This window comes from Centroberyx affinis, unplaced genomic scaffold (genome assembly GCF_046629955.1).
Source record: "Centroberyx affinis isolate AG114_WGS23_722 - 3 ecotype Tasmania unplaced genomic scaffold, CSIRO-AGI_Caff_v1 ptg001103l_1, whole genome shotgun sequence".
Lineage (NCBI taxonomy): Eukaryota > Metazoa > Chordata > Actinopteri > Beryciformes > Berycidae > Centroberyx > Centroberyx affinis.
In genome coordinates, this window is record NW_027279646.1 from 383,381 (window position 1) to 399,768 (window position 16,388).

General features: G+C 39.6%; 1 protein-coding gene across 1 annotated transcript; it reads left to right on the forward strand.

Annotated features, from left to right (window-relative positions):
• sntg1 (syntrophin, gamma 1) lies at positions 1-13,661 on the forward strand. The gene is made up of 17 exons (XM_071523681.1): positions 1-27; positions 1,496-1,630; positions 2,704-2,760; positions 2,973-3,030; positions 3,115-3,158; positions 3,564-3,605; positions 3,922-4,024; positions 4,651-4,733; positions 5,021-5,151; positions 6,983-7,112; positions 9,529-9,567; positions 10,297-10,413; positions 11,015-11,086; positions 11,668-11,820; positions 12,004-12,096; positions 13,243-13,353; positions 13,479-13,661. Exons 1-17 carry the CDS (start codon positions 1-3, stop codon positions 13,659-13,661), a joined length of 1,578 nt encoding a protein of 525 aa, XP_071379782.1.
• The last annotated feature ends 2,727 nt before the right edge of the window (positions 13,662-16,388 follow it).

A 16,388-nucleotide genomic window follows, 5' to 3' on the forward strand; every position in this document is an offset into this window, starting at 1 on the left:
ATGGATTTCAAGACTTCAAATGAAGAGGTAGGATTCAATAGATTCCTTTTGTCACCACAAGTATGACATTGCCATGTCATGTTCAGGTGGCGGTACGTGTGGGTGCTTGGACAGCATTAAGTGTCATTGAATGAGATTTGATATCTGAAGGCAAGTGGTTAGAAAGAGATGTCCTTGTTGCAAATACGGCGCTGTCGGCAGTGTGAATTGTCATGCACGCAGTATCTGATTGGAGCTGATGATGTAGATAATAATGGAGGGGATTAGGAAGGGGGAGTAATAGTAAAACATAAAATGGGATCAGAGATAAGGCCAATTATGTACAGTACAAGCACTACAACAGGTCAAACAATGCTCAACCACATGAGACGTGGTCTGACCCGGCAATGTACAGTTATGGCACTACTGCCCTGATTTTGCTTGGCTAATGACTCTCAGATGCACACGCTCTTTCTTTTTCCCTCTCTCTCTCTCTTTCCCTCTCTCTTTCTCTCTCACAGACACACACACACACATACAGGCACACACACATACACGCTTCTTCAAATAATGTGAATTAATGCTGGTGTTATTTCATTTCTCATGGTGCAGCTGCAGGCGTAGGCTCATTTCTTAACCCGAATAAGATGCCTTCACACGTTCCTCACTAAGGGTGAATGATAACGTGTTCTGTCGACTGACTTTGATTTAAGTTTCACCTGAAATTTGAGATATTCTTTCTAAGAATAGCAACCATGCAACTGTCTTGTTAAGTGATGACTAATGTGTCCTAGGTGACAAGGATGCTGACATTGGTGCTTCTTTCTATTAGTAATCTTGTCAGGTGAAGGTGGTTCTTTTATTTAGACCTTTCTAAGTCAAGGGCAGGACAGGCATTGCAATTAGCTAGGGAAGAAAAGGCTACGCAGAATGCAAATGTATGCGGATTAGCATGTTTTAAATGGATCATGGGAAACGTACATTTCTCACACTTACTTGCTTGATGCTGGGAAATTCAAATATAGAGTGTACATGATCCCAATCACTTAATTTCACAGGTTCTTAATTTGGCATCATCCTCAGATGTACACTTTGAATAAATGAGGTGATGAGCAATCCATATCCCTAATCCTTTTTTCCTCAGTGTGGAGCTCTATAGGCTTGATAAATATGAAGCACACCTTGGGCACAAATGTTAGCACTATACACATAGATAACCGCTTGTTTGAGAGCGAATTAGTCATAATTTGAAACCATAAATCATTCATTTTCAGGTGTTTGTGTCAGAGTATGTGTGTAGTATTCAGAGCCGTGAATAGGAGTATTTGTTTCAACATTAGCATTAACAAGCCAAGAACCCCCCCAAAAAAATGGAATAACACTCATCACCAAAGTCTGTATCGTAATTTCCATGTTCATCATGCAACGAGTATCTTCAATGACATTTCATTTCATGGCCAGTTAATTCAAGTCATGATGGAATGATGAATGATTTCATCTTTTTGATTACTCGCAGACAAAGACTGGGATTTATTTGCTGCAAGAAGGTAATGAGGAGCCGTTCAATATTCGACTGCACTTGGCCAAAGACATTCTGACCATTCAAGAGCAAGATGTCATCTGTGTGTCAGGAGAGCCTTTTTATTCCAGTGTGAGTAACCCAATCTGTCCAATAAATACTCAAGGCTGATGTCATATACTTCTCTCTCGCTCTCTCTCTCTCTCTCTCACACACACACACACACACACACACACATTGAAATCAATAACAGACTATACAAAGATATTGATGATGTCTGTGTGTGCATGACCAACCTACTTCAGATAATCTATAGCTTGTGATTCAGTCTTAGTTATTAAATAGCGTTTCACTTACTGGAACGTGACTGATACTGTAGTTTGCAATGCTTGGCAACAAGTCTCACTACTGATAGCACTTTTTTCTTCACATTAATAAACGCCCTGTTTCTCAGATGAACCCCACGGAGTTCCCAGTGCGTGACCTTTCCCAAAATGGTAGTATTCATCATGTTACAGGGTAAAAATCTCCAAAGACAAACGGCGTAGCCCTTGCGTCCGCTGAAACATGATTAGCAATTAACGAAAAGGGCGAAGACATGCTCATACAACCTTAGCATGTGATTACATCCCTGTTTGTCCTTGTGCATTCTGGGCAAAAATGTTCAATTTCAGTGACCATTTTTAGCCTGCTTTTACTCACCACTGCTAGTTATTTTAAAAAGTGGGTAAAATGTCATCTTACATGTTTTCTTAAAGTAGTGAAACTCTAGTGAGAAACAATTTTGTTTGCTTTTTGTCTGGCGGATAAGAATAATAGTCTGCAGTGATGCTCACCATTCACTGATTGATAGTGTTGATGAATAGCTGTTATCAGCAACATAGGCTGCTGTGTATTGATTCTTTTAAATGTGCTTATAGAAACAAAGAATGTGTAACTTTTCATTGTTCACATTTTTGTGTAAAACCGATGCAAGAGGTCAAATTTGCCTGTTGGTAGTGTCATGGGTAATTCGAATATTTGTGATAGTAGTGCTATTGAGAGAAAATATTATTTTTAAAATCTATTCGGTGTGCAGCAACACAGCTAATTTCAAGTGATGCTGTCTATCATTTTAATATGTTTGACAAAATGACCTTTTCCCACTCGTCGTTGAGCATCACCCTGAACTCATTACTTTGTTATTCTACCTGAATCTCTTACAGGAGAGAACTGTAACGATCAGAAGGCAGACGATCGGAGGGTTTGGCCTGAGCATCAAGGTAATTTAGATCTCAACTGATTAGGCTGCTCCTCACAACTTTTTTTTAAATTCACTGTCACCTAAGGTTATTGATTCTTTTTTTTTCTTTCTGTCCAACTGCAATAATAGCAATAGCTGGGGGGATTCAGTGAAAATAGAATTGCTCTCCAGTATCTTTGTTTCTCTCTGTGTTCGTGATTCCTTGGTAACTCAATTTCATTTCTTTCCCAGGGTGGAGCAGAGCATAAAATCCCCGTTGTGATATCAAAAATATCAAAAGAGCAAAAAGGTAAACTCGCATTTTTTGTAAAAGTTTTTCTTACCACTTCTACCCCTTTGTGTGTTTTTTACCAAAGTGATTTTCTCTTGCCAGCTGAACTCTCTGGGCTGCTTTTCATTGGAGATGGCATCCTTCAGGTAAACTGATCAAAAATACCAAAAGTCACTTAACTGCTTGTTTACACATCTCATCCTACTCTGTAATGTGATACATAATATTTCATGTGACATACAGTATATCAGCAGAATTGTGTTGAAAAACTAGGCAGCTCTATAGGTAAATGTCAAGTCCTTTATTTGTTGCATACATCTTGCAGAAAAAACCCATCTCATCTCACTCAGCCATGCACTGCTGCAGTCTGAAACATTTACAAGCTAGCATTAGACACAGAAACTGTGGATGTCACTCTGTTGTTTACAACGTTTAGTGCAGATAACATAACAGCTATTGTGCTTGCCTCATTAATCATCATTCTGAAGATAGAACTAACAGTATGATGCCAACGGTATTATTTTGAGTAACCCCATTACTGTTGTTTCTAGATAAATGGAATAAATGTTAGAAGCTATCGCCATGAGGAAGTGGTAAGCTGTCATCTGATATCTCATATTTTACTTACACTGCAACAGCTCTCCCAACAGCTTATCTTGACTCGCTTTCTGATTCCTATCTGTTGGACATGTAAAACCAATATTTTCTGTTTTATCCCTTTTTAAATGTAACAGCTCCAAAAATGTGTAAGGAGCATAACTCCAAGTCTCTGTAAATCCCTTATCTGGGCTTTCCATTCTTAGCTAGGAACTGGCACACCATGTCTCATCCAATACATCACAGCAAACAATCAGCAGAAATCCTTGCTGTTTTAAGCTGCAAATATTTTTCCATGTTTATCCATTCCAGGTCCAGGTTTTGAGAAATGCTGGCGAAGAAGTGACACTTACTGTTTCTTTCCTAAAGAAGACTCCAGCTTTTCTTAAATTGCCCCTCTGCGAGGATTGCACATGTAAGAAACCTCAAATACTGACTCCAGTATTAAAGGAGTTTATGAGCTTCAGACCTGTGTCATTCATCATTACTGCTGTGTCAAATAATTTTTAGTTTATAAATAGTTTTTATAATGTCTATTATTATCCATCGAGGTTTGGTTGTCGTGGTGACCATAAACTGCATCCTGCACAGCCACATGGAAACACAGAAATCTAAATTCAGTGGCTATGTTGTTGGACTTAGAAAGATGGTAATTGCTAATGACAGAAAAACAGAGGAAAAACACACAGCTTCACAAAAGGTGCTATCTAGAAACGGAGACTGAACTGGACAAAACAGACATGCTGCATTGTGGTGCAATTGATTACCCTTGCATGTGAGGTCATCAGCCCCTCATCAGACATAAAAGCTTTTATAAAACCCAGCCATACCCACATATAGGCCAGACTGACTGGCCATTTAACCAGTCAACTGCATTCAAATAGAGCTAGAGGAATACAGTGCAGCAGGACAAAGTAACACAGTTTGGTTGATGACTGTAATTCACCGCAGGTACTAATCATGAAATAGATTTATGGAGAAGTTGCTCTGGGTTTTGAGGATTTATTGGAGATGTGGCTTTTTGTGTGTCCCTACTTTCAGGCATTCCCAGTGACCAGAGCAGTGGGACGTCCTCTCCTCTGTGTGATAGCGGCCTACACTTGAACTACCATCCCAACAACACGGTAGGCTCTCTGTGCTTCATGCATTAGGCTGCTCTTGACTGACTGACTCTATAACTGTCCTGTAAATATGCAGCAGCATTCCCAACGCCAGGAAGTTGTTTCTATGCGACTGATAATCGAGGATGCTCTATCTTTATCTTTATCAGCTTCCTCTGCAGCGCGCTCTCTCCCTGCCTGTGCACCTGCAGCAACAGGACTCAGCTCCTGACATGTGTCAACTGTTTTGAAATGTGTGAGGTGAGAAGTGATGAGCTCTTCTTCTAAACTGCCTTCCCGCTCTCCTCCAGGACACGCTGTCCTGCTCGTCCTGGCCCACGTCCCCGGGGCTCCGCTGGGAGAAGAGATGGGTGGACCTGCGCCTTATTCCTCTGCTCCACTCGCGCCTGTCGCAGCACGTCCCGGGCTCTGACGTCTGCAGGTGAGCCGGGGGACCTCATCTTTGTCAAAACGTGGCTCTGGGGTCCATTTTCCTGCACTGTCACTTCTGGTGAAGGGTCACTGGCCTCCGTTCCCCCCTGTGAGGCTCTTCAGGGCAGCGGTGCTAAGATCACTTACCTTCTTAATACTGAAGTCTTTTTTAAATGGAGCGGTCTGCCTCTTATAGCAGACCACGATGCTGCCTGTGTGTAAATACTGTATTTGGAGCTATTTACTATATGCCGTTTCAAAATAAGAAAAAAATGTAAACAATTCTGCTGTAAAACTTGGTAAAGTGATCAAACTGAATAATATAACATCTTGAAAAAGGAATAAGAAAGGAGCACTTCTTGGATCTGAGGTAGTAGAAGACAGTAAAAACTGGTGCTTTGTGGTTAGTGGGTACAATATCTAAAAAATATATACTAGGGATATTTCTTGCCAGTCACGTAAGGCACATACACATTTTCTTTGGGGAATTCATGTCTTTATTTCCTCAAGAGTACCTTACGTGACTGGCAAGGAATATCTCTAGTATATATTTTTCATGAATTATGTAACAGTTTTGGATAATGTGAAGATGGACTGTGAGTATCAGACAAACTGGTCACTTATTTTACTTTTTTTTTTTACAAAAGTTCTGTTCATCTACCATAGGACAGGCCTATTTAATGCTAACTGATTAAAGTAATAACTCATGACATTTTCATATAAATACATTTCTCAAGTCAAGTGGAAGTGTTTGCGCTCTTAACAGAAAGGCTTACCAAAAATGTAAGTCAGGTGCGTAGGACAAGCAAATGATCAATGGAAGCCCGCACACTGCCAAAAAATACACAAGAGGCTCCTCAGATGTGAAAAAAGGGAAAATATTTATTTACATTACACAATACAATACCATACACCATTTTTGTTGGGCACTATGTAAATATATATTTTCCCTTTTTTCTCATCGAAGGAGCCGCTTCTGTAATTTTGTCAGTGTGCGGGCTACTTCCTTCAACCCATTGGTCATATAAATAAATTTGACACATTAATGTAATACAATACAAAAGCTTTTTCATATGCTTTTCTAAACAGGCCCGGTAGCTGTTTCTCAATGTTATACCAAAATTTGTTTCCCCTAAAAAATGTGTTTCCGTGTGATTTCAGACCAGTGTAGAAAATAACCTTTTAAAAAATTTTTGTACATTGTTAACCTATCGCTGGCTTTTTTAAACAGCAGTACAAAGTTGTTAAAAACATTTCACAAGATTATAAAGAATGACTGAAATGAAATGACTGAAAGTAACCTACCAATTTGTCTCATAATGAATGGAGCTCACACTTGTTTGTGATCTCGTTATCTCAAACCACAAGTGTCCATTGATTCTGTAAGAAAGTTGTCAGGCAATACTTTAGTCTACTTGTCATTTATTAAGAGCATTTCCCCATGATAATTTCCTTAGGGTACACAAATTTTGGCACAGCGGTGGGAAAAATACTCTGGTGTACAGGAAATGATGCATTATGTATTATCAGCAGCAGCAACAGAGGTTTGTTTTGATTAAATAGAAGAAGAACTGGGTAGTTAGCATGAGCAGCGATAGGCACCATGGCTGAACAGACAAAGCAACTTCAACAGAAAATCCAATGAAAAAGACGTCACAGTACTGGACACACTGTTCGATTGACAGGTGATCTCTGGGCAGTGCAGTGCAGAAACACCACAGCAAAGACCACTTGTCACTAAACATGTCACCCAAAAAAAAAAAACAAAAAAAAAAGAGAATCTTGTGGATTACCACTTAAATCACTTTTCCTAATCTTTTGATTTGTCCTGATTCTTTTAGGAAAAATGCTTTTCAAGTCATAGCTGTGGATGGGGTTTGCAGTGGGGTCATTCAATGCCTCACCGCTGAAGAATGCTTGGACTGGCTTCAAGCAATAGCAAGCAACATATCCAGTCTCACCAAGCACAATGTAAGTATGAAACAAAATAGTACCTGACCTGTTAGGTCTAAGACCCACGTGTGAACTAATGAGTTACTGGGTTGGGTGTTAACGTAATAGAATTTCAATTTACGGATCGTCTAACTATACCATTGCAAATGTCACCACATTAAGCCCATGCAAACGAAGGTCTTTTCACACTATGAGTAAAGCACACACTTACTTCTAAGAGCCTGGGGTCACAATAACAGTGTTAGCACTTGCGCTGTACAACATTTACTCCCTCAAGCTAAACCCATGCACTTGTATTATCTATAATTCATCATAATATATTATATAATAATGATACCAAGAGGCAGCAGGCAAAAAAAAACTTATATTGTATATTCTCTTTGTGTAATTTCTCTGTGTGAACATATCTCAAAGCTCTACCAGAGTTTGTTGGGCACAAGTTGTTCTTGTTTCCAGATGGGTGGTGCTCAACAAGGGGGCAAAATGCAGAGATTGCTTACAAACTGTATCTTGTTTAGTGGCCCATACGATAGTCAAGAAAATCGGCACATTTAGCCACATTTATTGGCATGTGTGGGCGTATTGCTTTTCTTTCCTAAGCAACTTTTATGTCACTATTAGATACACTTACAGAGAGTTTTAAGAAAGCTAATTCTGTTGTTAAGCCACCCTCCGGAAAGATGTAATCAACAGTCTCTTTTGTCGGCGTACCACATGATATGAACATGGCACAGGGCAACCAGCAGTTAGAAACAGAGAGCTGTAATTATAATCCGGCCATTGGGGGTGGCTGTGTGTGTGAGGGCTGTGAGAGTGTCTCCAGGGGGTAATGGAGCTATGGCTAATTCGAGTGGACAAAGTGAGGGACATACTAAGCATAACACTGATGACTCATTGCCAGAATGGCGTGAACAATTCAGAGGTTATTTCTCACAATGGCGTTGGCATTTACCAAGGTGTGTGACCGAGCTTGCGACCTAGATGGAATTAGGATATCTGGATTTCTAAAGAGAAGGACAGATTTCGGAAAGTAGGTAGTCTGACTTTTTAAATGGCTGAAACATCAGTGAATTTCTTATCTATTAAACCTGCAATAAGCGATGTCAGACCATACGTTAACCAATCCTGAAACTAATGTGTGCTATGTGGAGATTTCATTGAGACGTAATGATATAAACCAATATCCACACAGCAGCCAGCTGTGTTGCTGTTTTCACCTGTTTTGTAAAGCTTGTTGTCAGATTCCGAAGCTGCTCCCGGTCCATTCAGTAGCTTTTAAATTTTGTTGTTTAAAAGCAGCCCTCACCCACTCCCATCCCTGAATAAAATGATCTTAATGGTGCAATCGGTGAAGAGAGCAAATAACCTTGTTAAACTAGTAAACTTGCTACCTACCTCTTTACTGGTCATTGTAGGACATGTAACCTTCTGCAGGAAGTGCAGAAAGTTCTGGAGAAAGTTCTGGCAACGTGAGGCTGGTAAACGGCGAGACTTCTCTGTAGGTACGTTTAGCTTAGCTATTAGCATTTATGCACGGTGCTTTGTAGTGTTTGTCCTTAGTAGGTCTCCGTAGTCCAGTGGCTTTGCTGTGCCTTATTTACAAACGTGTTGCGGTTTCCATCACCCTCTAGTGGTCAGAAAATTATTGCAGCTTTAAACAGGAAAGCAGGCAAATTATATATATATATATATATATATATATATACATTTTTTTATTTTTTTTTTGTGGTAGACAGCCAGTCACACCGACTTTAAGTCAGTGTGACTGCTCACAACAACCTATAGCTGAAACTGTACAAACCCGCTGTCATGTGTCCAGTAATTCTCCCAATCCACCTCATATCCTGACAGTAGTCAGGCTATTTCATTTTCAGGTACTCCACTGAAAAGCATCTTGTTTCCTCCCTGGGCCCACAGTGACATTTCAAAATAAGGAGCTGTGAATTGTTCTTGCTTCTATAGGAGGACAGGAGCTGGTTTGGAGGATCTAATTTGGTGTCGTGTTCCTGAGAAAGAGAGTTATATTGATGGTATGGTGTGGATTAGGAGGGACTGATACCTGTGATCTGAGCAGAATGTTTTAATTTAAAGCCTCACTGCTCTCTCAGTAGTTTCCCTGCTTTTATTACCACAGAGAGAAATGGATTTTTTAGGAAGAGCCTCAGGTCCTTGTGGAAATGACTCTATCTATCCCATTTTGTAATTTGCATACATTGAATAAATGAAGTAGTTTTAACAGTATTCCTTCAGCACTGTGGGGGAATACGGACATGTTGGATGGGCAGTGTCGCATAGTTTATTTGTCCTTAGAAGGATTGTCAGCCTGATTGTGTGTCCTAATGGGTCCAAAGTCTAAATTGCGCCAGTAATTTGTGTCTATTTGTCAGGGGGATATATTTTAATGTGTTATTGATGTTCTTGTTACATTTAACAGGTGAAGAAGATAAATCGAAATTTTCCAGTTAACCAGCAGGTAAGTTGTTGTTTCAACAAATAGCTGAGCTCCTGCTGCTTCTTTTGCTTTTCATTTTCAGTTGGATGCTACAGTATGCTTTCATTTGTGTATTTGTATAAAAGCTTTGCTGTCTTTCATGAATGCGCTCCCTAACATGGAAATCAGTCTAACCGGGTCAATCAGTCAAAGAAAGGACTGCATCTTGCAACTATTGCAAAAGAGGGAGAATGTTTGCATCACGAAAGTCCATCCACTGAGAAATCATCGGAAAGCAACTTAAGCTCCTTCACTCAGTTAACTGGCAATGTCTTCCCTCAGTCTAGACATGGAGAGCCAATTTGGTGTTTTTAAAATTAATTCAGCCGCTGCTTTCTGCCGCATGACAAAAGTGTGAATTCACTTGACATTTCATTTTAGCAATTAAACTGCGTTAGAACTGACTGCTTGTCCTGAATCTTTCACTCACTGGGTTTGTCATCCATCAAAATGTCCACACAGGAAAGCAAGCAAACGTTTTACTCGAGAGGCGATCACCCTGACTGTAACAAGTAGCGATTTTGCGATATGCTTGATGCCTAGAATGTTAGTTATGGACACATTGCTCTCTTTCTCTCTACATCTCCCACTCCCTCTCCGCTCCCTCTTTTTTTTCACATGGCTGTTTACTTTCTACCTTCTTAACCCCTTTTTATTACATGGCACATCTCTCTTATGTTTTCGTCTTTCTCTCTTTTTGCCATTTGACAGATTATCTACATGGGCTGGGTAGACGAGAAGGAGCAGGACTCCGTTCAGGACCGAATGTATTCACCAAAGTTCCTCGCTTTGAGGGGTTCTTCACTCTTCAAATTTTCGGCACCTCCTGTAGGTTTTCACTTGATCTTTATTGGTTTCACACCAACTTTTAATCATAAAAGTTCTGTGTTTGAATTGATATTGCCCGGCCCTGCAGGGGTTTCTCACACAAGTGATGTTCCCTGTTGATGGACAAAATGTTTTCCAGCTAGCAAATGGATGCGGTTCACACAAAACCATTTGTGCTGCATTGATCTTTCTCTTGATTGATGATGATCATTAAATCTGTTTACATTTTGCCAGCCATTTAAGTGATTGTGACAAGAGGGTTAAGCTATCAATGTTCCTGAATTAGAGATGGGAAATGATTGATTGATAAGTGAGATTGTCTGTGCAACTTGAATGTGCCTGTGGTGAATATAAATGGATATGGAAGTAGGAGACTTTACAGTGTGAGGATGAAAGTTAAGGCAATTCAACAATCATTCATCAATAATTATTTGTTTTAAAACTAATATTTCCAAATGAGACAACTGTACAAATAGATACAACAGACCAAATATTAGTTTCAGGCCAGTTCTGCTGCTTTATTTCCTTTTTAGCATCAAAGCAAAGCTATTCAGTAATATATTTACCAAATGTATTAAATCACAGACCAACATTTTTTCAGGTGACAACATGGGACTGGACCAGAGCAGAGAAAAGCTTTACTGTGTATGAGATAATGTGCAAGGTTTTAAAGGTAAGGCCAGCCATTTTTTTGCCCCAGGCATCCTTTTAAAATTTAGGGGAGAAAATATCAGTCTGGGTGTCTTTAGAGAATGATATAAAATAGAAACTGAATTTGAAGAACTCATATTTTTATGCATTCCTCTCCAATCCCACAGAGAAGATTGTATTCTTCATTCTTTGCAGGTTCTAGGTCATTTTGAATTTGATTGTGAAAAGTGAATTTCACTGCAATTTATTATCTAGGAGTCCCCTTATGGCAAATTTCATTCATATAGATTCAGACAGTAAATCAGATACAAGTTGACCTTAGAGAGCCGTGCCTTTTACACTGCGCCATTTGGCTTTAGGAAAGCTACAGTATAGCTGCAGTAAAAGATTGTCTGGTTCTGCATATGCATTATCTTCATACAAGTGTTGAGGATGTACAAGTATACAAATAAAAGTGTGCTGAAATGTTGAAGCTTTAGTCTGCAGGCTTATCCTGAACTCTGAGCACAACAACAAACTGCATTGCTGTCGTTTTGCCTTATCTCCGAGTCGCTCTGCTCATCTGTACTTGATCAGCATGGCAGCCTTACTGTGTTATCTTAGGATAATGACCTTCTGGACAAGAGGAAGCACTGCTTCAGCGTCCAGACGGAGAGCGGGGAGGACATGTTCTTCAGCGTGGAGCTGGAGTGTGAGCTGCTGATCTGGGAAAAGGCTTTTCAGATGGCCACTTTCCTGGAGGTGGAGAGGATACAGGTCCGTACCTGAACAGTGGGTAATGTGAGGGTAATTGTGAGGGTTTTAATCTGCCATGTGGTTCCAGCCCAGTCGTTTTAGTACAGAGATTGATTTTTCTCATGTGACATGTTCAGTAGAGCGAAAGAGGCCTTCCTGTCCACGTACCTCTGGTGGGTAACGTCTTGTTCTCCGATTCTACAGTGTAAAACATATGCCTGTATTATGGAGAGCCACCTTATGGGACTTACCATTGACTTCAGCATGGGATTTGTGTGCTTTGATGCTGCCTCAAAGGTGAGTGGAGGACTTGTTTATTGTCAATAAAAATATGGAAAATATGGATCCTTTCAGGGACAAAATTCATACCATGAAAACAGTATTGTACATAGTCTGATGAAACTAATCATGACGCTCCAGCATTCTTTTTTTTTTTCTTTTTTGGTGCTACTAACTTATTCTGCACTGTGTGCATTTTGGGAATATGAGCACATTTGTTTTGACGGCTGGTTCCCTCCAGCTCAAACCTCTCACTCCTGCCTGCAGTTCATTTTGGCCTTTCCCCAAGTCTGAGAGCCATGCAGACTACTCCACTGGTACACATTATGTGGATGAACAGGACACAAGCACTGTCATATTGTTCTCTGGGATTTTGGCCCTAATTCCTGCAATAGGAAGCAACAATGTCCCCCAAGGACTATGACAATGCTGCCAGTGTATTGTGTACAGAGACGAGTCCAAAAAGCCACAATCCATATGTAAACTGCAATCACAAACAATAGACATGGTGGGATTACTCAATAATTTAAAGCTGCTATTGGCAAGTTTCAAATACAATGTTAGACTTCAGTTAAAATTCAAAACAGGCACAAACATCCCCCCTCCCCCCTCGCTCTGCTCCGTCTGAACTGTGCCTGTGCAGGCCGAGCCTCCAACCACACAGACATGATATTAAGTGCTTGTGAGTGTGATTGACATGAAGGATATGGGGATATCGCCCCGTCTGTAAAGGCGAGCCAAGGAGAATATTTTTTTGTGAAGAACTGCAAAGCGATGGCACTCTGAAAAACTCTCTCGTAACATATAATGAATCACTGTTCTGCTTTAAAGAGAATTCAAATGCAGCGCAGTAAAGTTTATTATTTATGGCATATTAAACATTCTGACTTATGGCACCTTTAATGGGATGTGGTGTTACAGATAATGGGGTGTTACAGTAATTATTACAGTAGTAGTAATGCTGAGATATAGAGATATATAGAATAGAACAGGTTGATCTGTTGCCACATTTCTCATTTGCTCAATCTGCATTTTAACATGGATTATTCATGATATGTAGAAATTCAGGAATAAGAATGAAATATATATAGATATACAGTATATTCAGTTGTTTGAAAGTCAGAATCATCTAATCATCATCATTTCTACCCCTCTGCTACACAGGCAGTACTATGGAGATACAAGTTCTCCCAACTGAAAGGATCATCTGATGACGGGAAAAGCAAGATCAAATTTTTATTCCAAAACCAAGACTCTAAAGCTATTGAAGCTAAGGTAACAAACTTACAGAGATGTATAATGCTGCCAAGGAAAATGTTAGTCAACATGGATCTCAAAACAACAAGGTTAGGATAACTGAATTACTTACGTATGACTTCAATATTGATTTTCTGTTGCAGGAACTGGAGTTCTCGAATCTCTTCGCCGTGCTCCATTGTATCCATGCTTTCTTTGCTGCCAAAGTTGCTTGCCTGGACCCGATGTTTGTGGAGAGCCAAGGCAGCGCAACGACCACTGGGATCTCGTCTCTTACCAGTATCTCATGTAATTCACAGACATCTAAACTCAAATACGCCACTTGACAGGCACTGCTCCCTCCTGACCCCTTCCAAGACACTGCACTTAGTCATGACCGTGGCCTAAAATGGCGGACAGGAGAACTGGAGTGAAATGTGAGTTGAAATTCTGAAGGACAACTGTATACACCAGTGGAACTGTTTTAATGAAAGACCTCTTCTGGAGAAGTAGGATTTGATATTTTCAAATTAACGGCGGACTCCTGGGATTTCTGGAGTCATTGTGGACGTGAACATCAAACTGTACTTTGAATAACTTCGTAGCCAACTGAAATATTCCAGTACCCATGGACACAAAGTGTGTGTGAATCTAAATTGTTTTTTAATCAAATTTGTCCTTCTACTGATCCTCAGACGTCCTTATAACCAACACATCACAAAGGCAAGACATTTGCTTTTCTATAAAGTTTTATTGAAGCTTCGGTGGAGTCCTATTAAAACAGAGTTTGTTTTCCTTATCAGCCAGAATGTTACTTGAACTTCCCTAATAAAATAAAAGAATATTTCTGGACACCATTTCTTTCCACATAAAAATTAAGTGAATATTGATGTTGATGATATGGCATTGTAAACTGCAAGTATGATCACGCTTTCTCTTTTTCTTTACGTTTTTGTGTAGCTGAGGTGAAAACTCTGTTTCTTACACATATCTCTTCAATTAAGAGTAAAAACTTATTTGCCAATGAAACATAATTCAGCTCCACTTAAAGACTAAATGGCAACATCAATCTCATTTTGCAATGCAACAACATTTCTTTTCATTCTGACCAAAATTAATTAGAAGTTTGCTGGCAACAATAGTGGATGAATGAATGGTTTAGTTGTGTATGCGGGTATAAGAAGTAACCTAATTTCTTTCTCTCAGCATATGAAGTATATTTCCACCTTTGCCTTTGGAGTTATTATGTACACGTGTTGGGGTCAGAATACACCCATTCCCTCAACTACTGCTGTGTCAGTGGATAGAATTAGCCCAGATGCTGTGTGTAAATGTAGTGTTTATTGGTATGGGTCAAGAGTGACACTTTGATGAGAAAGGTGTGTTTAATCAGGTCCGCCATAATCTTACAATACTGCTCTAAACATGATTAGAAAAATACACACTTTCTGTCATGTTTTTATCGTTATTTTCCAAATCTTGATTATGTAAATAAACACTGACATTCAAATGAACTCAAAAGAATTATGAATTATGGCGATTACTTGAGGGATTAGTTGTTGGGATTATGGCATTTGATAATTTGATGTGCACCGGACAATAGATGGCTCATATCCTCTTGCTCTCGTCATCATTTACTCTATGGACCAATTTAGAAGAATAAAACGAGCTATGGTGTATTTTTTTTATTTTTATATATTGTTTTGAATTCAGCTTGTAAATAGTGAAATATGATCAAAACTTTTCGTTGGCATGTCCACGTGACAATGAGGAACACATTGCAAGGAAAATAGAAATATGTAGCATCATGGCCTCCAAAAGGTTTGAGATGCCCCATCGCCACTCTGCGCTAGACTGTTTTTAAATGTTGCAGAGTGGCAACCAAAACTCTAACATATTCTCAAAGACTTCAGGTCAATTATTGCAATTAGTCATGCTCTTACCTTCCATTTCCAAAGTAGAATTCAAAAAAGGAGAGGGCCATGATGGGTAAGTGAACTCAAGAGGATAGAAAATTAAATGGGGTCAATGAAGTGCTTCGTATGTGCTAGTTAAGATGACACCAGTGTCACAGGGAAAGTAATGATGGTGCGGTCTATGCAAAGAAAGTCTGAGTGATGCGTTTGTGCTTTAAAATTATCTTGGTCGCATACCCTTATAACAAGATCTAGAGAGTGAGTTTGATTTTATTTTTTTGCAGATGTTTTATTAACAAATACGCTGTGTAATAAATTAATAAATAAGACCTTTTATAACATGGCTTACTTGTGATTAACTTTATTTTGGTTTTACATCCTGAAACTTTCGTCTATAGTAGTAGCCTGGCAGGTTTTAATATTTCTGCACATTAACGCCTAATAAATCATGGTCAAACAGTTCTTCATTTTACACAACAGTAACCATCAAAACATGCATCATGCACCCATGATATTCTCACTGCAGCCTGTAGGCAAAGGCTGAGGTCTTTAGGTAGGAGACTAGAAACTGGTTTTGATGTGCAGATGAAATAAGAGCCCGTCTGTATCAATGGGCTGTTTCTAACTGCCTGGTCATTTTGATTGGCATATGAATAAACACCTGGACTACAGGTGGAAGTGGGAACTTTTGGTAACTAGGTTACATGGCATCGGGTAACTAGATGAGATGCAAGTGTCGTTTATTTGTTCATTCCATGCACACAGCTTGTCACTCATTCTAGTAAAACCTTCCTGTGGATCAGCAGACCACACACTGCTGTCAGACAACAAATGCAGCTTTCAAAAGTTGGTTAGAGCATCCCAAGATGACAGGATGAAATTCCCTGAGATTTAACCCATCATCTGGCTGGGGATCGTGCCATGTACCAGTGACACCATGGGGTTGCATCCGGCCTTGGACCTTTGTCACATGTCCTCTCCCATATCTTTCCCATCTGTCTCTCCAGTGTATACTATCAAGTAAAAACAGCCAAAAAAAAAAAAAAAGTAATCACAAGCTTTATTTCTGTAAGATGCCAGATTGGCACTGTTTCTACTCCACTTCTACTTGCCAAGTGTGACTGATTTGACTCCTTGACCATGTTAGACATACTTGGG